General features: G+C 42.4%; 1 protein-coding gene across 1 annotated transcript; it reads left to right on the top strand.

The window, feature by feature from the left end:
- LOC139405835 (aromatic-L-amino-acid decarboxylase-like) lies at positions 1-25,467 on the top strand. Its single transcript, XM_071148272.1, has 14 exons — positions 1-41; positions 5,439-5,646; positions 6,736-6,849; positions 7,850-7,969; positions 10,105-10,239; positions 14,672-14,821; positions 15,172-15,238; positions 15,410-15,504; positions 16,274-16,341; positions 17,565-17,641; positions 18,722-18,741; positions 18,953-19,051; positions 21,007-21,108; positions 23,020-25,467. The coding sequence occupies exons 2-14, from the start codon at positions 5,446-5,448 to the stop codon at positions 23,218-23,220; spliced, it is 1,449 nt and encodes a 482-aa protein (XP_071004373.1). The 5' UTR covers positions 1-41; positions 5,439-5,445; the 3' UTR covers positions 23,221-25,467.
- Positions 25,468-26,502: the final 1,035 nt, after the last annotated feature.

A 26,502-nucleotide genomic window follows, 5' to 3' on the forward strand; every position in this document is an offset into this window, starting at 1 on the left:
CTGAAAGAGAGGAGGACCTGACCCCGGCTGTGCTCGACAACGTGAGTACACCCACCGCCAACCCACCTCTCTATTATTCTTCGGGTTTATCAGGACTGCAGGTCTCCACCGGGCTTCAGAATACATGCACACCAGGGGCTGTAGCAAATTTCTCAGAGTAGGAGTGCTGATCTATGATTAGTCATTATGATCAGAGTTCTTCTGTCCAGTGTCTGTGTTCTTTTGCCCATTAATCTTTTATTTTTATTGGCCAATCTGAGATGGCTTTTTCTTTGCAACTCTGCATAGGAGGCCAGCATGCCGGAGTCGCCTCTTCACTGTTGACGTTGAGACTGGTGTTTTGCGGGTACTATTTAATGAAGCTGCCAGTTGAGGACTCGTGAGGCGAGGCGTCTGTTTCTCAAACTAGACACACTAATGTACTTGTCCTCTTGCTCAGTTGTGCACCGGGGCCTCCCACTCTTTCTATTCTGGTTCGAGCCAGTTTGCGCTGTTCTGTGAAGGGAGTAGTACACAGCGTTGTATGAGATTTTCAGTTTCTTGGCAATTTCTCGCATTGAATAGCCTTCATTTCTCAGAACAAGAATAGACTGACGAGTTAATTTTTTTTCTGTCCATTTTGAGCCTGTAATCGAACCCACAAAGGCTGATGCTCCAAATACTCAACTAGTTTAAAGAAGGCCAGTTGTATAGCTTCTTTAATCAGTAATCAGAACAGTTTTCAGATGTGCTAACATAAATTGCAAAAGGGTTTTCTAATGATCAATTAGCCTTTTAAAATGATAAACCTGGATTCCCTAACACGACGTGCCATTGGAACACAGGAGTGATGGTTGCTGATAATGAGCCTCAGAAATTCCATTAAAAATCTGCTGTTTCTAGCTACAATAGTCATTTACAACATTAACAATGTCTAGACTGTATTTCTGATCAATTTGATGTTATTTTAAATGGACAAAAAAAAAAGTGCTTTTCTTTCAAAAACAAGGACATTAAGTGACCTCCAACCTTTTGAATGGTAGTGTATATAAAACATTTAGTGCAGCAGATAGAGTGGCAAGAAAAAGTATGTGAACCCTTTGGAATTACCTGGATTTCTGCACAAATTAGTTTTTATTGTGATCTTCATCTAAGTCACAACCATAGACAGTCTGCTTAAACTAATAACACACAAATTGTATTTCTCTTGTCTATATTGAATAGATCATTTAAACATTCACTGTGTAGGTTGGAAAAGTATGTGAACCCCTAGGCTAATGACTTTCCAAATGCTAATTGGAGTCAGGAGTCAGCTAACCTGGAGTCTAATCAATGAAACGAGATTGGATATTTTGGTTAGAGCTGCTCTGCCCTATAATTTTTTTTTTAATACAAAATTAGTTCGCTATTCACAAGAAGCATTGCCTGATGTGAACAAAAGAGATCTCAGAAGACCTAAGATTAAGAATTGTTGACTTGCAGAAAGCTGGAAAGGGTTACAAAAGTATCTCAAAGCCTTGATGTTCATCAGTCCACGGTTAGAAAAATAGTCTATAAATGGAGAAGGTACAGCATTGTTGCTACTCTCCCTAGGGAGTGGTGGTCCTACAAAGAGGACTACGAGATAACAGTGCAGAATGCTAAAGGAGGTTAAGAAGAATCCTAGAGTATCAGCTAAAGACTTACAGAAATATCTGGGACATGCTAATATCTCTGACGAGTCTACGATACGTAAAACACTAAAGAAGAATGGTGTTCATGGGAGGACACCACAGAAGAAGCCACTGCTATCCAAAAAAAACATTGCTGCATGTCTGAAGTTTGTAAAAGAGCACCTGTATGTTCCACAGCACTTCTGGCAAAATATTCTGTGGACAGATTAAACTAAAGTTTAGTTGTTTGGAAGGAACACACAACACTATTTGTGGAGGTAAAAAGGTACAGCACACCAACATCAAAACCTCATAACAACGGTAAAGTATGGTGGAGAGAGCATCATGGTTTGGGGCTGCTTTGCTGCCTCAGTGCCTGGACAGCTTGCTATCAACGTAAAAATGAATTCAAGTTTATCAAGACATTTTGCAGGAAAATGTTAGGCTGTCTCTCCGTCAATTGAAGCTCAACAGAAGTTGGGTGATCCAACAGGATGACCCAAAGCACAGAAGTAAATCAACAGAATGACTTCAACAGAAGAAAATATGCCTTCTGAAGTGGTCCTGACCTCAAACCGATTTACTTTTTTTTCCAATTGCTAACAATAATGAAGTCCTTTTCAAAACTCTTCAGTCTGCATTACCAACATGCATCTTGGCCTAACAGTTAAACTCACCTCAAATTCACTCAAAACACAAATACTTAATGTTTCAAAATAAGCTTGTTCAACCATAACTGGCAACAATTCTCACTCAGAAAGCCTACATTGTCACTCATAACACACTGACCTAAAAAACACTAACAGGGAGCATTACATAAATGAACTCTTTGAAGTTTGAATGATTTCACATCAGTTTCATCATATAATAAGAACACCTTTTCACTTTATTGACTGTCCTAAAAGATATGTAACAAGAATGAATCAGAAATACAATTTGCTTCAATTTCTACAGGGCGGGGTTCAGACCCAGGGCCCTGAGCTTATTGATGAGCTTGGAGGACATTACTGTGTTGAAGGCTGAGCTGTAGTCAATGAACAGCATTCTTACATAGATAGGTATTCCTCTTGTCCAGGTGGGATAGGGCATGTGCAGTGCAATGGCAATTGCGTCAGCTGTGGATCTGTTGGGGAGGTATGCAAATTGGTTTTAGGTTGTCAGGTAAGATGCAGGTGATATGGTCCTTAACTAGCCGTTCAAAGCACTTTAATGATTACAGAAGTGAGTGCTACTGGGCAATAGTAATTTAGTTCAGTTACCTTCGCTTTCTTGGGTACAGGGACAATTGTGGACATCTTGAAGCAAGTGGGGACAACAGACTGGGATAGTTAGAGATTGAATATGTCCGTAAACCCTCTAGCCAGCTGGTCTGCACATACTCTGAGGACATGGCTTGGGATGCCATCTGGGCCGGCAGCCTTGCGAAGGCTAAAACACTTAAATGTCTATACACCGCTCTCGTTGTAAAATCAATTTAGAAATCTAATATTCAATTTTTGCACCCACACTTCTTGCACGTGCCAACGAGCATCTGCGTCGCCAAGGACTCTACGGAACCCAAACCGAATGCACGTGCGCCATCGTGCATACATTTATGTTGTCCCCCTACACCAAACGCGATCACGACACGCAGGTTAAAATATCAAAACAAACTCTGAACCAATTACATTAATTTGGGGACAGGTCAAAAAGCATTAAACATGTATGACAATTTAGCTAGTTAGCTTGCACTTGCTAGCTAACGTTAATTTGTCCTATTTAGCTAGCTTGCTGTTGCTAGCTAATTTGTCCTGGGATAGAAACATTGAGTTGTTATTTTACCTGAAATGCACAAGGACCTCTACTCCGACAACTAATCCACACATACAACGGCCAACCGAATCGTTTCTAGTCATCGCTCTTCCTTCCAGGCTTTATCATCTTTGAACTTATATGGTGATCGCATCTAAACATTCATTGAATTACCACGACAACCGGCAGCAAAGTTCGTCTTTCAATCACCCACGTGGCTATAACCAATGAGGAGATGGCACGTGGATACCTGCTTCTATAAACCAATGATGAGATGGGAGAGGCAGGACTTGCAGCACGATCTGCGTCAGAAATAGAACTGCGTTATATTTTACATGCTGACCAGACTGGACACGTCGCGTGCGCGAGCGTCGCAAATTAAATGTAGAAATCCATATTATTCAATTATTGCGCCAACGAGCGTCTCCGACACCAAGGGCTAAAATAAAACTCATTCCTTTTTCTGACGCAGGTCACGCTGAAAGTCATGCATTTCCCATCTCCTCATTGGTTTATAGAAGCAGGTATCCACGTGCCATCTCCTCATTGGTTATACCCACGTGGGTGACTGAAAGACGAACTGTTTTGCCTGTAGTTGTGGTAATAAAATTAAAGTTTAGATGCGATCGCCATATAAGTTAAACAATGAAAAAGCCTGGAAGGAGAAGAGATGACTCAAAACGATTCGGTTGGTCGTTTTTTGTCGGAGTAGAGGGTCTTGTGCATTTCAGGTAAAATAACAACTCAATGATTATGTCCCAGGACAAATTAGCTAGCAACAGCAAGCTAGCTAAATAGGACAAATTAGCTAGCAAGTGCAAACTAACTTGCTAAATTGCCATAAATGAACCTCTTGAGTGTAGGGGGCAGTATTTTGATGTTTGGATAAAAAAACGTACCCAAATTAAACAGCCCATTTCTCAGGCCTAGAATCTAGAATATGCATATAATTGTCAGATTAGGATAGAAAACACTCTAAAGTTTCCAAAACTGTCAAAATATTGTCTGTGAGTATAACAGAACTGATATTGCAGGTGAAAACCTGAGGAAAATCCAACCAGGAAGTGGCCTCTATTTTGAAAGCTCCATGTTCCATAGCCTGTCTTTGCTCCATTTAAAGGGATATCAACCAGATTCCCTTTCCTATGGCTTCCCTATGGTGTGAACAGTCTTTAGACGTAGTTGCAGGCTTTTATTTTGAAAAATCAGCGAGAAAGATCACACATTGTATTGCTGGGTGCCAGCAGCGTTTTGTATGCGCAACAGCTTGTAGCAGCCATTTTCTCTCTCTCTCCTATAGAATAAGCTACATTCCCGGTTGATATATTATCGATTATATATTGTAAAATCAACCTGAGGATTGATTATAAAAAACATTTGTAATGTTTCTACGAACATTACGGATACTATTTGGAATTTTCGTCTGTGATGTCGTGACCGCTCGAGCCTGTGGATTTCTGAACATAACGCGCCAACCAAATGGAGGTATTTTGGATATAAAAATAATCTTTATGGAACAAACGGAACATTTATTGTGTAACTGGGAGTCTCGTGAGTGCAAACATCCAAAGATCATCAAAGGTCAGTGATTTAATTGATTGCTTTTCTGACTTTCGTGACTAATCTACTTGGCTGTTAGCTGTTTGTAATATTTTGCCTACTGAGAGAGATGTCCTTACATAAATGCTTGGTATGCTTTCGCTGAAAAGCTTTATTGAAATCTGACACGCCAGGTGGATTAACAACAAGCTAACCCAAAGTTTGGGTTCTGGGTACTTACGTAAGCCACGGAGATCGGGAGCACAAAGTCCTCGTGAGTGGAAGGGGCCCACGTCGGCAGCTCAGTGTTGATTTCCTCAAAGCAGGGCGAAGAAGGTGTTTAGTTTGTCTGGAAGCAAGGTGTCTTTGTCATAATGTGGCTTGCTAAATCGTGTGTGTGTGCGTGCAATCAGTATTAAGTTTGTAGGACTGTTAGTGAAGGTTGGGACGATGAAGTGGGATATTTGTCTGTTCCAGTTGTACAATGGACGCTACAGAGTTCCGGAGGAGAGGGAAGGAGATGGTAGACCTGATAGCAGATTACCTGGAGAACATAGAGCAGAGGACGGTGTACCCCGACGTGGAGCCTGGGTACCTGCGGTCCCTCATCCCTGAGGAGGCCCCTGAGGAGCCTGACACCTACGAGGACGTGGTCAAAGACATTGAGAGGGTCATCATGCCTGGGGTAGGCGGCCAAGATGATTATATTATTATAGATGAGGTGACTATTGATTGAAGGCTGATTACAGCTGTAACATGATGGTAAAACTTTACTTGAAGGTGGCATACATAACTTGCTATAGGTCAGGTACTCTGTTATTGGAGATCTGCTTTCTCACAGATTTCATCAGTGAAAAGTTAAGCATTAAATATGAAAGCATTGATGATACCAATGGGCTGTTTACCCAGTGGCTTCCGGCTGCATTGAACATGATTTCATGAGAACATACACAACACTCAATGCACACAGTCACTAACCGCTAAGTTATGGGGGAGGCATTATCACAATATCTGTATCAACTTCTGGTCTGTTGACTGTTGTTTAGTGACCATTCAGAAGATGTACAGTAAGGAGTTTCAGTGTTGAACGTTTTGTTACCGAGACAGTGTTCCGTTGTACTGAGAAATCAGTTCACGAAAGCTCACATTAACTGTATATGACACGTATCAGCCATGTAGTTGTTTTTGCAAATGGTTGTAGAATTCCCTGCATTCTGTGGACTTTCACATGGCAAAGTTCAAAGACTTTAAATGAATGAATGAATGTTGACCCTGTCTCTAACCCCACATCAATAATCTCACCACCAGAGAAACAAACCAGTTTCAATCTATCTACTCCCAACCCAAACCCTTTCCTTAGCTGTAACATGAAAGCTGTTATTCCATTATCAATCTGACCCTCTAAAACATATTTTTTTTCTTTACCACCTCTGCTTTTAACAGTGTGGAATAAGCCTGGTTAGTCTAATGAATGACTCACCATGGGAAAGCATGTAAGGGAGACAGACAGGGACACTGGCAGCCTCTAGCTTGGTTCCCCAAACACGCACAAGACTGGAATTCAGCCTGGAACAGTTTAACTGCCATGCTCAAGGGCTAGAGCAGTTTATGGGTTATGTGCCTTGATCAAGGGCTCAGTGGCACCATGGCAAGGCATGGTATTTAGCAGGATTTTGATACTAGCAAACCTCAGATTTACTCTGTCAGGTTACACCTGGGATTCGAACCAGACTAACCTCTAGGCTACCTGACACGACTCTTCCTCTGTGTTTAGGTGACCCACTGGCACAGCCCGTACTTCTATGCCTACTTCCCCACGGCTAACTCCTTCCCGGCCATGCTGGCAGACATGCTGTCTGGAGCTATTGGTTGCATCGGATTCTCCTGGGTATGTATGACCTTGTCATCTGTTTCTGTCACACTCTCTCTTTCTTTTGAATATGATTTGAACAGTATCAACATTTTAAGACATTAAAGGATAGTTCAGCCACATTACAAAATTACTTGTTGGCTTCCTTACCCTGTAAGCAGTTTATGGACAAGATATGACAGCAATCCATGTTTTGGTTAAGATTCCATAGCACTGTTTCAAAATATTAACGTTTTAGCATTTGTGGCACAAATTTAATTAATTGATGTGAAAAATGCTAATATCGGTCCATGTCCAAATGGTGTGGTAACTCCATGTTACTGTAGGCTGTCAGCCCGGCGTGTACAGAGCTGTGTGTTGACCCTGTCTCTAACCCCACGTTACTGTAGGCTGTCAGCCCGGCGTGTACAGAGCTGTGTGTTGACCCTGTCTCTAACTCCACGGTACTGTAGGCTGCCAGCCCGGCGTATACAGAGCTGTGTGTTGACCCTGTCTCTAACCCCACGTTACTGTAGGCTGCCAGCCTGGCGTGTACAGAGCTGTGTGTTGACCCTGTCTCTAACCCCACGTTACTGTAGGCTGCCAGCCTGGCGTGTACAGAGCTGTGTGTTGACCCTGTCTCTAACCCCATGTTACTGTAGGCTGCCAGCCTGGCGTGTACAGAGCTGTGTGTTGACCCTGTCTCTAACCCCACGTTACTGTAGGCTGCCAGCCCGGCTTGTACAGAGCTGTGTGTTGACCCTGTCTCTAACCCCACGTTACTGTAGGCTGCCAGCCTGGCGTATACAGAGCTGTGTGTTGACCCTGTCTCTAACCCATGTTACTGTAGGCTGCCAGCCCAGCTTGTACAGAGCTGTGTGTTGACCCTGTCTCTAACCCCATGTTACTGTAGGCTGCCAGCCTGGCGTATACAGAGCTGTGTGTTGACCCTGTCTCTAACCCCACGTTACTGTAGGCTGCCAGCCCAGCTTGTACAGAGCTGTGTGTTGACCCTGTCTCTAACCCCATGTTACTGTAGGCTGCCAGCCCAGCTTGTACAGAGCTGGAGACAGTCATGATGGACTGGCTGGGGAAGATGCTCAAGCTGCCAGAAGACTTCATTGCCGGGACACACGGACAAGGAGGAGGCGTCATCCAGGTATGGTAAAACTACCATTTCTTTGGGGTAAGACGATGCATTGCTTTTATTTCCACAGTTGTATTGCTACATTGCCACAACATACTTTCAAATACATTTACAATTCAATTAATTAATTTAAATGAAAAATGTAGTCGGATATATTTGTCGTAGTCATATTTCAAGTAAGGATATCCAAGAACAATATAAATCTAATATTTGTACAGAACACATGGCATTCACAGTAGGGTCAAAACCGTATTTACAGCGCCTGCCACTTTGCCTTCTAAAACAATGCAGATGTTAGAAAAGTAGGAAAAGCAATTGACTGCTCACGATTCTGTCGCTGCCAGCAATTTGTCTGTCATATATGTTTTGGTTATTGTTTGCCTCACAACACCAGATAAACAGCAGGTAATTGCCTTTTAATATGTCAGTCAAAGATGGGCGTGTGTGTTTTGGGGTTGTGGGTACTAATTTTGTGTGGTAAAGTGTTCATTTATTGTTGTGGATACAGCAGTGCAGCTGAGGTGACTGTCTCAGCCAGGGATGAGATAGGAGAGGTGGCTTAGGCATGAGAGAGAAGGCTGACAGATAATTTAATGGCCCTCTATTGAATCCATCGAGGATCATCGCTCATCCTAGGGGTGTTTTGTTTGTGGCTGGGGTTTTAAGTGCGCTTCACTATGGCAAAAAGTAGGCCTCCGCTCACTTGTTGCTAGCCTTATGAGAGCTGTGACAAATTGCCATCTCACATGATGCATCATGTTCAGATGAGCATTTGAAAGAGTATGAGATGCGTTTAGGAGCAGTTTTATCAAACAGAAGCTAATGAGTGAGATTTGCATTTATGATTGTGAGTGAAATTATTATACTGAAAAATCAAATCACATGCATCCTAAACAACAGGTGTGGACTACTGAAATGCTTACTTACGGGCCCTTCCCAGCAAAGCAGAGAGAAAGAAAATAGAGAAATAATAGAAAAGTTAAACATGTCATAATAGATACATAATGAATAATGATAACTAGTCTATATACAAGGACTACCAGTACCTAGTGGATGTGCAGGGGTATGAGGTAATTAAAGTACAGTGCATTCGAAATGTATTCAGACCCCTTCACTTTTTCCACATTTTATTACGTTACTGCCTTATTCCAAAATGCATTAAATTGAATATGTTTCTCATCAATCTACACACAATACCCCATCATGACAAAGTGAAAACAAGTTTTAGAAGGAAGAAGAAAAGAAACAGTTGACAGTGCATATCCAAGCCATGAGGTCGAAAGAATTGTCTGTAGAGCTCCGAGACAGGATAGTGTCGAGGCACAGATCTGGGGAAGGGTACAGAAATATCTGCAGCATTGAAGGTCCGCAAGAACACAGTAGCCTCCATCATTCTTGAATGGAAGAATGATGGAGGCCCCTTTGGCATGGGTCCTCAGATCCTCAAAAGGTTTTACAGCTGCACAATCGAGAGCATCCTGACGGGTTGCATCACTGCCTGGTATGGCAACTGGTCGGCCTCTGACCGCAAGGCACTATAGAGGGTATTGCGTGCGGCCCAGTACATCACCGGGGCCAAGCTTCCTGCCATCCAGGACGTATATAGCAGGTTTTGGGGTTAAAAATTGTCCAAGACTTCAGCCACCCTAGTCATAGAATTTTCTCTTTGCTACCGCACAGCAAGCGGTACCAGTGCGCCAAGTCGAGGTCCAAGAGGCTTCTAAACAGCTTCTACCCCCAAGCCATAAGACTCCTGAACATCTAGTCAAATGGCTACCCAGAGTATTTGCAGTACTCTCTTATCTATGCATAGTCACTTTAATAACTCTACTTACATGTACATATTGCCTCAATTACCTTGACACCAGTGCCCCCGCTCTTTAATTATTTGTTACTTTTATCTCTTAAGTTTTTTTCTTAACTGCTTTTTTGGTTAAGTGAATGTGCATATGACTAGCCTCAGCAAAGAACAAGAGCTATTTGAAAACCATCAGGTTTATGTGGAGCAAATTTGACATGTGAAGTCTGTTTTTTTATAGAACGTGGGACCTGCCTATGACCATAGAGGATGTACATGTTGCAAGGCCTACTGGTTTGACTGAAGTCATCGAAACTCACCCCACTTACATTCGTCTGTCTTTTTGAAGGGTACGGCCAGTGAGGCAACTCTTGTGGCTCTCCTAGCTGCCCGCTGCAGGGCGGTCAGAATGATCCTGGCCAGTGACCCACAACGTCCAGAGACTGGCATTACCTCCAAACTGGTGGCCTACTCCTCCGACCAGGTCAGGTTTCTACTCTTGCTCTTATTAATCCTACTCCTACCCTGAACAGGTCAGGTCACAAAACCAGATGAGCACTATAGAGCACTTTAACCCAATCAGTCCCACCGCAATGCAGGTGCGTTTTGCAGTACAGTATATACTGTACTCGATACCATCTACTGCATCTTGCCTATGCCACTCTGTACCATCACTCATTCATATCTTTATGTACATATTCTTTATCCCTTTACACTTTTGTGTATAAGGCAGTAGTTTTGGAATTGTTAGGTTAGATTACTCGTTGGTTATTACTGCATTGTCGGAACTAGAAGCATTTCGCTACACTTGCATTAACATCTGCTAACCATGTGTATGTAACAAATAAATTTGATTTGATTTTTTTGGACTTCTAATTGATCTATTGGTTAACAATATTTACCAATAGATAGAGGGAATAATTTCCAAAATAATTAAGAGAAAAAATAAACAAACGTTTTTTTTTTCTCTTTATAGTTTTGGGTATTAGTTCCTCTTTCTATTGTTTAATATAATATACAGTGGATTCGGAAAGTATTCAGACCCCTTCACTTTTTCCACATTTTGTTAAGTTACAGCCTTAATCTAAAATTGATTAAATAAATGTTTTCCCATAAATCTAAACATCTACACCCCATAATGACAAAGCGAAAACAGGTTTTTAGAAATGTTTGCAAATGTTATTAGTTTATTTTTTACAGAAGTACCTTTTTTACATAAGTATTCAAACCCTTTGCTATGCGACTTTAAATTGAGCTAAGATGCATCCTGTTTGCCATTGATCATCCTTGAGAGGTTTCTACAGCTTGATTGGAGTCCACCTATGATTGGACATGATTTGAAAAGGCACACATCTGTCTATATAAGGTCCCACAGTTGACAGTGCATGTCAGAGCAAAAACTAAGCTATGAGGTCAAATAAATTGTCCGTTGTGCTCTGAGACAGGATTGTGTCGAAGCATAGGGAAGGGTACCAAAACATTTCTGCAGCATTGAAGGTCCCCAAGAACACAGTGGCCTCCATCACTCTTAAATGGAAGAAGTTTGGAACCACCAAGACTCTTCCTAGAGCTGACCACCCGGCCAAACTGAGCAATTGGGGGAGAAAGACCTTGATCGGGGAGGTGACCAAGAACCCTATGGCCACTCTGACAGAGATCCAGAGTTCCTCTGTGGAGTTGGGAGAACCTTCCAGAAATACAAAAATCTCTGCAGCACGACACCAGTCAGGCCTTTATGGTAGAGTGGCCAGAAGGAAGCCACTCCTCAATAAAAGGCACATGACAGCCTTCTTGGAGTTTGCCAAAAGGCACCTAAATGACTCTCAGACTATGAGAAACAAGATTATCTGGTCTGATAAAAAAAGATTGAACACTTTGGCCTGAATGCTAAGTGTCACATCTGGAGGAAACAAGGCACCGCTCATCACCTGGTCAATACCATCCCTATGGTGAAGCATGGTGGTGGCAGCATCATGCTGTGGGGATGTTTTTCAGCGGCAGGGATTGGGAGAACAGTCCGGATCGAGTGAAAGATTAACGGAGCAAAGTACAGAGAGATCCTTGATGAAAACCTGCTCCAGAGCGAGGCGAAGGACTGGGTTGAAGGTTCATCTTCCAACAGGACAACAACCCTAAGCACACAGCCAAGACAACGTAGGAGTGGCTTCGGGACAAGTCTCTGAATGTCCTTGAGTGGCCCAGCCAGAGCCCGATCGAACATCTCTGGAGAGAGCTGAAAATAGCCATGCAGCACCGCTCCCCATCCAACCTGACAGTGCTTGAGAGGACCTGAAGATAAGAATTGGAGAATCTCCCCAAATACAGGTGTGCCAAGCTTGTAACGTCATACCCAAGAAGACTTGAGGCTGTAGTCGCTGCCAAGGGTGCTTCAACAAAGTACTAAGTACAAAGGGTCTGAATATGTAAATGTGATATTTCATTTTTTAATACATTTCCAAACATTTCTAAAAACCTTTTTTTGCTTTGTCATTATGGGGTATCGTGTGTAGATTGATGAAGAAAAAAACAATTTAATCTATTTTAGAATAAGGATGTAACGTAACAAAATGTGGAAAAAGTGAAGGGGTCTCAATACTTTCTGAATGCACTGCCCTTTAATTTCTGGTCATTCATTTCGCCTGTCACTGCTGTGCACCTGTGCACCCTAAAGAAGGCCTGTGAGCCACAACGCGTTGGTGCTTCAGCAAAAGGAAAGGAGAGATGCTCAACAAAGTAGACAAAAATCATTAGCAAGAAAAACTTACAAAGGGACTAATTCAAGGCAGAAAGGAGTTTGATTTATTTTAGCTCACTTTAATCCATTGTACAGGATGCGAACAGGTGACTGACGTTTTAACGTCAAGCTGACGTCTTCCTCGGAGTAAACTGACCATTGCACTTAGCTCCAATGTATAGCCTAGTGGCCCATTGAGACACAACAATGTAAAATCATTTTAATGATGTGTTTCAAGGTAAATGGCAAATTATAGCACAAAATAATACTAAGGATAAAATAAATGTGTCGTTAATCCAAGCTTCATTAATTGTAGCGCTACAAATATCATGTACTGTACATGCTCAAATGCACATTATTATTTGTATTACTGTGTGCTATAATTTGCCATTTACCTTAATCATTATAATTGTTTTATATTGTTTATTTATTTACACTACCAGTCAAAAGTTTGGACACACCTACTCATTCAAGGGTTTTTCTTTATTTTTACTATTTTCTACATTGTAGAAGAATAGTGACGACATCAAAACTATGAAATAATACACATGGAACCTACTCTTGACTGGTACTGTATATATATATTTTTTACCCCCTTTTTCTCCCCAATTTTTGATCTTGTCTCGTCACTGCAACTCCCCAATCGGCTCGGGAGAGGTGAAAGTGGGATATTGCGCCCTTCGAAACATGACCCGCCTAACCGCTCTACTTAACACACACCAGTTTAACCCGGAAGCCAGCCGCAACAATGTGTCAGATGAAACACCGTTCAGCTGGCTACTGGGGTCAGCCCGCAGGAAACCGGCCCACCACAAGGAGTCACTAGAATGCGATGAACCAATTAAATCCCCACCAGCCAAAACCTCCGTTAACCCAGACGATGCTGGGCCAATTGTGTGCCGTCCTATGGGACTACCGGCCACGGCTGGTTGTGGCACAGCCCTGGAATGAACCCGGATCTGTAGTAATGCCTCTAGCACTTGTGTTTCAATGGGCCACTAGGCTATAAATAGGAGGTAAGTGCAATGGTTAGGTCACTCTGAGGAAGACTTCAGCTTGACGTTGAAACGACAGTCACCTGTTTGCATCCTCTACAACGGATTAAAGTGAGCTAAAATAAATCAATCTTGCATGCTCCAACTCCTTTTTGCCTTGAATTAGTCCTTTTGTAAGTTTTTCTTGGTAAAACTTTCTCGTGATATGGGTCTGTATGTGTTGGAGGAATTTATTTCCTATATGTTCAATTAAAACACTCTGTCCGTTTCTAAGAATTTGTAAGATACTTATTTGCATAAAATGGACAGAGACCAGTCTCATATTTAATCAGTAGCGTTTATTTTCGAGAGCTCTGGTCATAATACAATGTACATTGGTTTATATACCTCTGACGATAGCTCCATTCGTTTCTAACAAGGAACAGAAAGTCCTTGTACTAATTCTTGACAAACTACACACATTACATTCAGTATTAATGATTATAATAAGATTCAAACATCCATACAGTAACATAGTAGTATTCTGTTTTAGTTATAGTTCTGATTTAAATGTATACATAATTTAGTCATTTTTTCATTAAAATCCCGTAACAGTTTGTCAGGCAGCACAGTCATGCTAGCTCTGCTCTGTTGACCTGAGCAGCATAGGATTAGGTTATGGCTTTGCCCCGAGGACAACACTGGCCTTTATGGGGAAGAGGATAACAGCCCTTTTCTCCAGGAGTGACGTTACACACAGTACAACTGGTCCTTTAACGTCTTACTTGATGGACGGACTACAAACATTATTTCATCTTTGGGTGAATGTACAGTACTATATGCCGAGATAGAATGATAATTTAGACAGGTTTAAAATAACCTATTAGCATGATCGGGCTTAAGTCTGGTGGCCGAGACAATGTTGGCTGTCTTTTAAGTCACCAAAATCACTGTCTTTCTTTGGCTATCTTGGGAGCTCTACTCTCTTTGGTTGGACGTTGTTCACCATCTTGAAGTGGCCTACATGTTTATCATCTGCTCTGTTTGGGTTGTGACAGTTGGCTATCTTGGGAGCTCTACTCTCTTTGGTTGGACGTTGTTCACCATCTTGAAGTGGCCTACATGTTTATCATCTGCTCTGTTTGGGTTGTGACAGTTGGCTATCTTGAAGTCACTTGTGTTAACTCTACTCTATTCTCTTTGAACAGGCTCATTGCTCGGTGGAACGAGCAGGTATGATTGCCGGAGTGAGGATGAAGAAGATTCCGACGGAGCAGTCAGACAAGTATGCTGTCCAGGGAGAGACCCTCCGGAGAATGATACAGGAAGACAAGGCTGCAGGACTCATCCCCTTCTACGTAAGAACAGAACACACTCATCCCCTTTTACGTCAGAACAGAACGCACTCATCCCCTTTTACGTCAGAACAGAACGCACTCATCCCCTTCTACGTCAGAACAGAACACACTCATCCCCTTCTACGTCAGAACAGAACGCACTCATCCCCTTCTTTGGAAGTCAGAACACACATCCATTTACATGCCTCGGCAGATTGGCACTTAGAATAGACACATTCATTTCCCCCTTATTATAAAGAATATGCCACATGTTGTCCAAGACAATAGTCAAACAGAAATAACCAATAGTCCAATACAGTCCACAAACACATTCTTATGAATATCATGTTGATTTTTGTCCTTTCATTTAGTTCTGTGCTACTCTTGGGACCACTCCCTCATGTGCATTTGATCACATTATTGAACTTGGGCCCATATGTAAGTATGATTCTCAAAGCATTATTAACATACTCCTAAAGGCTGTCTATTAGCACCGACATGTGGTTGTAGACTGATAAAGACATAGGAATCTACTGTACAGCCATGTCTCAGGACCAGCTTTGTATGTTTCTGTACTACTGGTTCTACACATTTGTATTTTTGTCTCAGGTAATGCAGAGAAAATCTGGATGCACATTGATGCTGCATATGCTGGGAGTTCCTTTATCTGTCCTGAATTCAGACCCCTGTTGAACGGCATTGAGGTTAGAAACCACACACTTCCAGTTAAATTGCCAGTGAACATACTTGTATTTTACACCCATTATAATTTGTGTTTGATAATAACTTAAATTAACTGTCAAGAGGGAAGCGTGCTAGAATAAGTAATATCCCAATAATCCGTTGGAAATTAGAACAGCATCCGTTGGCCTTTTGGATATCATGCGTCTTCAACCGAACAGAGCCGAGTGGAGTGACACACTGAGAGCACAGATAAGGCTAAAGTCATTTCCTCAGGCATCATCAGACCTTTAGATAAAACCCTGCTGCTCTCCTCGTCAAAGAAATATCACTGTTTATTAGCGACACAAGTTCAAAGAATGTTGGGGGGTGGGGGATAGGGATGTAGTAGAGGAGGCGGGAACGCGCGCGCACACACATACACACACCTGAATGACAGGGGGCAGACACACCGGCTCCCTCTGCAGCTGAGGCTGGTTGCTAGGATATGAGTGATAGGCAGGCTCCTGCATCTGTCAGCATGGTAACAACTGGGCACGAGCCCCTCTGATTAATATTGTCTCTTATTGCTGCCTGCTTTTATTGCGTCTGTGAAGGCAGGTGGGAAGGCCAGCTGCAGTCAGTGCAAACCTAGTGATGGAAGCAAGGGGCTTTGACAAATCAAATATATTCTAAGACCACGGTTTTCCTACAATTAAATGGGGAAAAAATGGCTTGTGTATTAAGACGGTGACCTGTACACTTACGTCAAAATCAGCTGATTTGATTGGCTGACTCTTTTATCTCTTTCAGTTTGCAGACTCTTTCAATTTCAATGCACACAAATGGCTGTTGGTCAACTTTGACTGCTCTACAATGTGGTAAGTTATCAAGTGATTGACAGTCAGCCTTTGTAGAAACATCGTTTTATTATTGAACAGGCTGTTTTATCTGACCAGGGGGACAGTCTGTAAGATTCCCTGCTGGTCATTTTAATAAAATCATACAACAATCATACAAGTAAAATACAAGTAAAATCTTTATTTGTATAATATATATATATATATATATTCACTTTGCTTTTGTATGACCCCTTAGTTTCTTTTCTGTTCTATGGGGAGAGGGGAGCGGCTTCAGCATGGTTTTTAATATTGATTCAAATCTAAACTACCTTCTGAGCTCAGCACGACACTGCGCAACTGTATACGTGTCTACAACCTAAAATCTAAGGCTGTACTATTCTCCCCATCCTTAGTTACACTGTTGCTTAATGTGGCTATTGTCTACTCTACAATGGGCCGACATAACAAAGTCACCTCCAGAAGCACTATCTAGACACCTAAAGCATTCTTTAAACAGTGGGTGGGAATAGGCATCCCATCTGCCCTCTCTCATCACCCCACAAACAACCCCAACATTTCTTGTTGATAGAACGCTCAATGCCCTCTTCCATCCCTGGTGAGTTGCCATGACAACGTCAGTTAACAAAGAAAATGACTTATGTAAGGAGAGACTTATGTAGTCTGCTCAGAAATAGCTGTGCTTTTTTATGACGCTATAGTGTATTTTAATAACTGTAATAAAGTTAAAATTACTTGTAGCATCTCAGTTTATGAATGGTATTATTGGTTTATAACAGTTTGTAACAATACGTCAGGTGAATGTGTAACTGAGAGACCCTGGTCTCACTTATGATCTTACGTTCTTGTTTCATGCTCAACTGATTGTGAAAACAGAATTCTTTCAACTCATTTTCAGAGACAAAATCTAGAGCACAAGTTGTGCCAAGTCATTGTTTACAAAAACATAATTTATGCTGCTGTGTCATCCCCTGTAGGGTGTCCCCTTAGATCATTGTCACTTTACAATACAACTTTATTGTTCAATATAAGTTAACAAAAAGAGAATATACTTCAATAAAATAGAGATTATAATTTACTTCAATACAGTGTGTCTTTTGTAAGACTTAATGTAGCACTGAACACCTGTATGTGGGGGAGCCGTTTTCTTTCTTAAAAAGCCTTGCCCTTTAGCCCACCCTTATGTTTTCTGTGGGAGCTCTCATAGGGTAAGAGTGTTTAAGTGTTTCAGTGTCTATCCACAGGGTGAAGAAAAGATCTGATCTCATTGGGGCCTTCAAGATGGATCCTCTATACCTGAAACATGATCATCAAGAGTCAGGTAGATATTTTTGCACTGACAATAGTCTGTATTGACATTACTTTTTTTGTGTTATTTCCAAACTATTAGGTTTAAATGTGGTAAATCTAGCAATAGTCTCATCAGCCTATTTACAGTATAGTGGTTTAATTTGATCAAGTGCAGATGATGTCTGGAGTCCCTGTAATGTAATGGGATGTGAATGGTGTTAGTGTGAGAGCCCAGTATATCACATCAAGGATCTGAGGGTCTGTCGGCCTGCTCACCTCACAATCCTGCTGGCTTTAGGCTTGCTAATAAACCCAAGGTGGATAAACTAATACTCACCACCACAGCCCCATGTTTTATATGGCTAGGAAGTGTGTGTGTGTGTGTGTGAGTACTTGTGTTAGAGAGTAAATACAATAAGGCGTCCAAACGCTGACCTAATAACACGCAATATGTCACTCTAAAACAATCCAATTCAATTACCGATGTCCTCCCCACAAAACATTTGCACTGTAATAGTCCACTAATGGTCATGTTGCATCGCTGCCTGCCAGTGTTAGCCAGTGACAGAGTGTTAGCCAGTGACAGAGTGTTAGCCAGTGACAGAGTGTTAGCCAGTGACAGAGTGTTAGCCAGTGACAGAGTGTCACCCATCTTAGATGCAGATGTATTCTCCCAATTGGAACCCTATTCCTTAGATTGTGCACTACTTTGTCCAGGGCACCAAAGGACTGTACAAAGTGCGCTATGTAGGGAATAGGATGCCATTTGGGACGCAGTTCAACACAACACTGAAGCCTCCTCCTCCTTAATTGGACTGACAGAAAGACAAAAGACTGGCCAACCTCTCCACAGAGAAGGCTGCTCACAGTAAGGCCACTGCTTCCCCAGTTCCAGCTCAATGAAATTACAGGTTATTACCACTGCAACAGGGCTTTTCTACTGTATGTGGAGAGAAGGGCGAGAGATCTGTTTATTATCTACTACACTTGCTTTGGGAAGGGAGAGAGAGAATACAGGTCAGCGATGGTAACAACATTCAATAATATGTTAATAATTAAAATGTTGGCTGTGAATTGCTAGTAGTATAATTACTCATCTGTTTATTCACAGGACTGATCACAGATTACAGGGTAAGCTGAATGGTTATCTATTATCATTATATTCTGTCTATGTGTAAGTGGCACTGGATGTCATATCAGTGTTCACTCTGTTTGCTCCACTAACCCTAACCCACTTATCCCTCTCTGCCTCATCCTATCTCCCACTCTACCTCACCCTACCGCACCCTCTACCTCCCCCTACCGCACCCTATCTCCCCCTGTACCTCACACTACCTCACAGCACTGGCAGATTCCACTGGGCCGGAGGTTCCGCTCTCTCAAGATGTGGTTTGTGTTCCGAATGTATGGGCTCAAAGGCCTTCAGGACTACATCCGTAAGGTAACAGCAAAGCACAGAAACAGCTCCGGTTCCCTTCCTCTGTATCGGTCTGTCAATCAAATCAGCCTGGTCTGTGTCTGTCTAGCTCTATCAGTAAATTAAGCAACAGCAACACAAGGCCTTCAGCCATACTGCATTCATCTACTGTCTTTATTAGATTGAAAAACTCCAGTAAAGCGGAGACTGCTCGGCATCTGACCGTAAGGCGCTACAGAGGGTAGTACGAATGGCCCAGTACATCACTGGGGTCAAGCTTCCTGCCATCCAGGACCTATATAATAGGCAGTGTCAGAGAAAAGCCCAGAAAATTGTCAGACTCAAGCGGTATCGGAGCGCCAAGTTCAAACATAGACTGACTTAGCCCAAAGGCCGGCAGATGGCGATATTGAATTTTTTCATTTTATCGTCCAAAGGGAATCTATGCAACCGGCTGTACATTTGTATCCCCCGTGAACTGGTTCGTGCATAAAATATTCTCCATTCAGGCTGCAAAGGCATCACTTTGCTTCTTAACTTGATTTAGTTGTGAGAAGGGATACAACAACTGGGAAAATATGCATACTTACTTTATGAAACACCATTTTCCACCAGAATGCTAGAGTGGCTAATTGCAATTCCCGGATGTTGCGTATCGCGTTCAGCCAATTAGGTTGCAGCAGACTGTTTACCATTGGTCTGAACGCTGTACGCAATGTCAGGAAGTAGCATTAGCCACCATTTTGTCACCACTAAATCAAGTTAAGGAGGAAATCGATGCCTTTGTAGCCCACATGGAGAATGTTTTATGTACGAACTGGTCCACTGTGGATACAAATGTATAGCCAGCTGAATACTGTAGATCCTCTTTGGACAGTAAGCTGAAATGACTCAATATTGCCATCTGCCAGCCTTTGGGCTAATACTGACCGTTTTATGACTAGATTCATTGTCAAAGAGCTTGTGCATTAATTTCCATACTGAGATATACCTGATTCCATGGGCATACTAAACAACAATGCATTTTCTGTTAAATTCAGGAAGTTGTATGGTTAGGGCCATGTGCTTTAATGTTTATCTAGTATTTTCACTCATCAAACAGTTGTCATCACATTAACCCTTTGGTTGAGAATGGAGCCCTTCTCAAGGGGGAATGAATATTAAAGACAATGTAGCTACTATTGCTGAAAAAAATGTGTATTACAACAGCCAGCTAGCTGCTGTAAGGACACCACCCTCTAGAAAAAAATATATTAATTCAAATTTAGTTACCAGGGTGTCACCTAGTGTCCATATCAAGAAGTTCACCTTAACCCATTTCCATCTGCAGCACCTCAGACTGCTGTCTGCAGTGGTGTAAGGAACTTAAGCAAAAATACTTTAAAGTACTACTTAAGTAGTTTTTGGGGGTACCTGTACTCTACTTTACTATTTATATTTTTGACAACTTTAACTCCACTACATTCCTAAAGAATATTTTTACTTTTTACTCCACAAATTTTACTTGACACCCAAAAGTACTCATTACATTTTGAATGCTTTTAGCAGGACAGGAAAATGGTCTAATTCATGCACTTCAAGAGAAAATCCCTGGTCATACCTACTGCATCTGATCTGGCTGAGTCACTAAACACAAATGCTTTGTTTGTAAATTATGTCTGAGTGTTGGAGTGTGCCCCTGGCTCTCCGTTAAAAAAATTAAAAACAAGAAAATCGTGCCGTCTAGTTTGCTTAAAGGAATTTGAAATTATTTATACTTTTAATACTAAAGTATATTTTAGCAATTACATTTACTTTTGATACTTAAGTATATTTAAAACCAAATACTTTTTTACTTTTACTCAAGTAGGATTTTACTGGGTGACTTACTTTTCTATTAAGGTATATTTACTTTTACTCAAATATAACAATTGGGTACCTTTTCCACCACTGGCTGTCTGAGTATGAATGAATGACTGACTGTCTCTCTGCCTTCATAGCATGTGGAGTTGGCCAAAGAGTTTGAGAGCCTGGTTCGCGCTGACCAGCGCTTTGAGATCAGCGCAGACGTCGTGTTAGGGCTGGTCTGCTTTAGACTAAAGGTAAGACAATTCAGCCAACTGTGAATGTTAGTTCAGCACATGATCATTGAACGTTCTTTGGACTGGAGTACATTAAAACTATTTCTCGTTAGGTCTATTGTATATACACTGCTCAAAAAAGGGAACACTAAAATAACACATCCTAGATCTGAATGAATGAAATATTCTTATTAAATAGTTTTTTCTTTACATAGTTGAATGTGCTGACAACAAAATCACACAAAAATGATCAATGGAAATCAAATTTATCAACCCATGGATTTGGAGTCCCACTCAAAATTAAAGTGGAAAACCACACTACAGGCTGATCCAACTTTGATGTAATGTCCTTAAAACAAGTCAAAATGAGGCTCAGTAGTGTGTGTGGCCTCCACGTGCCTGTATGACCTCCCTACAACGCCTGGGCATGCTCCTGGTGAGGTGGCGGATGGTCTCCTGAGGGATCTCCTCCCAGACCTGGACTAAAGCATCCGCCAACTCCTGGACAGTCTGTGGTGCAACGTGGCGTTGGTGGATGGAGCGAGACATGATGTCCCAGATGTGCTCAATTGGATTCAGGTCTGGGGAACGGGCGGGCCAGTCCATAGCATCAATGCCTTCCTCTTGCAGGAACTGCTGACACACTCCAGCCACATGAGGTCTAGCATTGTCTTGCATTAGGAGGAACCCAGGGCCAACCTCACCAGCATATGGTCTCACAAGGGGCCTGAGGATCTCATCTCGGTACCTAATGGCAGTCAGGCTACCTCTGGCGAGCACATGGAGGGCTGTGCGGCCCCCCAAAGAAATGCCACCCCACACCATGACTGACCCACCGCCAAACCGGTCATGCTGGAGGATGTTGCAGGCAGCAGAACGTCGGCGTCCATGGCGTCTCCAGACTGTCACGTCTGTCACATGTGCTCAGTGTGAACCTGCTTTCATCTGTGAAGGGCACAGGGCGCCAGTGGCGAATTTGCCAATCTTGGTGTTATCTGGCAAATGAAAAACGTCCTGCACGGTGTTGGGCTGTAAGCACAACCCCCACCTGTGGACGTCGGGCCCTCATGGAGTCGGTTTCTGACCGTTTGAGCAGACATGCACATTTGTGGCCTGCTGGAGGTCATTTTGCAGGGCTCTGGCAGTGCTCCTCCTGCTCCTCCTTGCACAAAGGCGGAGGTAGCGTCCTGCTGCTGGCTTATTGCCCTCCTACGGCCTCCTCCATGTCTCCTGATGTACTGGCCTGTCTCCTGGTAGCGCCTCCATGCTCTGGACACTACGCTGACAGACACAGCAAACCTTCTTGCCACAGCTCGCATTGATGTGCCATCCTGGATGAGCTGCACTACCTGAGCCACTTGTGTGTGTTGTAGACTCCGTCTCATGCTACCACTAGAGTGAAAGCACCGCCAGCATTCAAAAGTGACCAAAACATCAGCCAGGAAGCATAGGAACTGAGAAGTGGTCTGTGGTCCCCACCTGTAGAACCACTCCTTTATTGGGGGTGTCTTGCTAATTGCCTATAATTTCCACCTGTTGTCTATTCCATTTGCACAACAGCATGTGCAATTTATTGTCAATCAGTGTTGCTTCCTAAGTAGACAGTTTGATTTCACAGAAGTGTGATTGACTTGGAGTTACATTGTGTTGTTTAAGTGTTCCCTTTTATTTTTTTGAGCAGTGTAGTTTTAGTTTACATTTTGGAACCTATGCTTCTTATGCATTGTTCACATTACCTGCTGGCATCCATTTAAAAAAAATAAAATAAAAAAAAATGTATTAGACTATTGTAACATCCCAAATGGCACACTATTACCTATATAGTGCCCCTCTTTTAACCAGGGCCCTATGGCCATATAGGGAATAGGGTGCACTATATAGGTAATAGATTGTATCCCAAATAGCATCCCATCTAACCTTTCCTCCCGAAAGGGTTCCAACGAGGTGAATGAGACCTTGCTGAAGAGGATCAACAATGGCAGGAAGATCCACCTGGTGCCGTGCCTGCTGTCTGGTCAGTTTGTGCTGCGCTTCGCCCTCTGCGCCCGCACCACCGAGTCACGTCACATCCGCGAGGCCTGGCAACTCATCACACAGCTGGCTGAAGAGGTCATGCAGGAGCTGCCCCACTGACCCTCCACATGGACTAGACAGGCTGGGTTGGTCCAGGAGCTGTATGTATCAAGCAGTATTTCAGAGTAAGAGTGCATGTCTAGAATCAGGTCCCCCCTGTCCATTCATTATAATCTAAAAGGCTAAACTGATCTTAGAAACTGATCTTAGATCAGCACTCCTACTCTGAGATGCTTGATGAATAAGGGCCCTAACCCCGCCTGACCATGGCCGGTATTCAAAAAGCGTCTCAGAGTAGGAGTTTCCATGTTATCTTATTCCTTATGAAGTAAAAGGCTAAACTGATCCTAGTTCAGCACGGTTTGACGCCTACTCTGAGATGCTACAGGCCTGGATCTCACTCAGTGGAGGCTGCTGAGGGGAGGACGGCTCATAATAATGGCTGAAACGGAGGGACTGGAATGGCATCAAACCATGCATTTGACGTATTTAATACCATTCCACTGACTCCGATACCAGTCATTACCACGAGCCCATCCTCCCCAATTGAGGTGGCACCAACCTCCTGTGATCTCACTGTGTTTACATCATCAGCAAATTGCAGCCCTTTCTCTCTGCTGTCTGATCCCATGTGTGTATTTATGTGTGTTTTGTGTGGTTGTATGTGAATCAATGAATTTGTGTGGGTGAGCGTGACTAAATTAAAGGTGCTTTTTGGGTGAAGCAAATCATATCCAGATGTTAAGGTTTTGCCTGATAAGTTACTGTAGTGTAGGGTTTACTGACACTACACAAGCATGTGTTCTATGTAAAACCAGACTGACTGAGTTCTGCTGTGGAGCCCCAGAGTTCTGCTCTGACTCTACACCAGTGTGCTAAATGAGAGAGGCCAGGCTAGAGACGGGCACCACCCCCCTCAGGGCTCTGTGTATGCCCCACCTGCTCCTACAACCCCTCTCCACCCTCACCCACCCAGCCCTGTCCCCTCTCAACCAACTGTTCAACCAAATCACTTTAGAGAAGGGTCAGCATGCTAAAAATACAGGCAAGGACTTAGTATGAGTGGGGCTTTATCCTGTCTGAGGTTTATCCAGGCTCTGATCACTCAGCTGTGTTTACCTGCTCTACTGGAGTGATTAGTAGAGGTATTCAATTCAGTACAACATTATTTATCCCCTTAGCGACATATTGATTAAAACATTGGTGTAGTCTAGGTCCCTAAAACAAGATTTAAGAGTCAAAAAACATTGTATGTTTTGGCACCATTATACAGTAAGAAGAGATACAAAAGACTAACCTTTTAGTCTTGCTGTTTGTCTGAAGTATTGCCTTCCAAGGTTTGAGCTGTTCATTGTTTTAATGAAGAGAAAAAAGTTAAAAAATGAACAGCATGTTGAGATTATGCCAAAGAGAGACACAGATATCGTATGCCAGAGACACAGGTATCGTATGCCAGAGTTGGGGCCATTCACATTTAAATTCAGTCAATTCTGAAAATAAACTAAAATTCCAATTCCAAAATGTTCTCCTAGATAAGCATTGAGAAAAAAAATGTAATTCCATAATCGACTAAATTAAAAAGGAATTGACCCCAACCCTGGTTCATAACCAGCTTTGTCTTGAACATCATAATAACCCATGAGACAAATAAGAGCTCTTATGGGAGCATCAGTTAAAACACTTACAGTAGGCCTTTGCCCTGAAGTGCATGAATAAAATATTCAGACAACAGTTACTGTCTCAGTTGATTTGAAGAGACACAAAAACAATATGTACCTAGCTTCACTTAATGCCCTCAGCAGTAGCAGTGAGCCAAGGAGGAATTGACTTGAGAGGGTCTCTCCTTAAGCTAATATGAATGTGTTTCAAATGTGTGCTTTACTGTATGCACATCTGTTTCTGTTGGACTGTTGGATAAACAAACCAGTTTAATTGGATTAGAACTTTAAGCTGTGAATCCCAGCTTGTCAGAGTCACTCAAAATGTATTAAGTCATCTTAAGAGATAAAATCTCTCTCACTGGTTTGATTCACAAGTCAAGTGTGCCTTTTGAATGAGGAATGGAGGGGTGTGTGTGTAGAATATGTGTAGTGGTCTCTTTTGTGTCTTTACTTGATATAACCAGCACTGGGCTGACCGCTTCAGTCAACACTAGGGGGAAATTGCATTGTACGCTTGATCAGCTTTTACCTGGCAATAAGCTGGTAGTGCAATCCTATGTTTTTTGAAGTGTAGATGTATTCTTTTATAGGCATTGAGTGGCTTTGTGGCTTCCTGCTGCTTGTCTGCCTTGTGGCATCATTGTATCATCTCTTTACACAACAAAATAAATGTGTTTGCAATGTGTGTTTGAGTATGTCATACTTTCACATTGGATTGGAACAGTCCATTGGTACCCACAACTGATTATGCATGATTAGCCCATTTAAAACTCAATCAGCACTATCAGATCATACCATTTCAAATACATTGTCGTTAGGAGTTTGTGACGCCCTTGCAAACCACTAGATGGAAGCATTGTCACAGTCCAGTGAGGGTTGGAGCAGCAAAACCACAGATGGAAAAATGAGATGGATATTTCACTGGATGTATACATGTGAGAGGAAGCCCACTGGTCAGCAGTGGGAGAAAATGGAACGAGATGGATTTTGGGCGACAATGCACATTCTCATCCATTAATCATTTGATCTCAATACGGTTTTCTGTTCCCAAAACTAGAATGTGTTATCAACAGAGTGGACTAAGTTGTTTAGAAGGAATGCAAAAGTTGAATTGAGTTATTGCACACTTCACAGAGGAGGCAATCCCTAACGGAAATATGCAGATGCATGCGAGAACACGCCAATACTTATGGTAGTTGTAACGGCCGTTGGTGGTGGAAGAAGAGGAGGACCAAGGTGCAGCGTGGTATGTGTCCATATTTATTAAATGAACACGAAAATAACAAAGAGAACGACCGAAAACAGTTCTGGCTGGTGCAGACACACAACAGAAAACAATCACCCAGAACTAAAGGGTGAAAACAGGCTACCTAAGTATGGTTCTCAATCAGGGACAACGATAGACAGCACCCTCTGATTGGGAACCATACCAGGACAAACACAGAAATCCCAAATCATAGAAAAACTAACATAGACTGCCCACCCCAACTCACGCCCTGACCATACTAAAACAAAGACAAAACAAAGGAACTAAGGTCAGAACGTGACAGTAGTATACTAATTATAACATATACAGTGCCTTCGGAGAGTGTTCAGACCCCTTGACTTTTTCCACATTTTGTTAAGTTACAGCCTTATTCTAAAATTGATTAAATTAACCATTTTCCTCAGCAATCTACAC

This window comes from Oncorhynchus clarkii, chromosome 3, assembly GCF_045791955.1.
Source record: "Oncorhynchus clarkii lewisi isolate Uvic-CL-2024 chromosome 3, UVic_Ocla_1.0, whole genome shotgun sequence".
NCBI classification, from domain to species: Eukaryota; Metazoa; Chordata; class Actinopteri; order Salmoniformes; family Salmonidae; genus Oncorhynchus; species Oncorhynchus clarkii.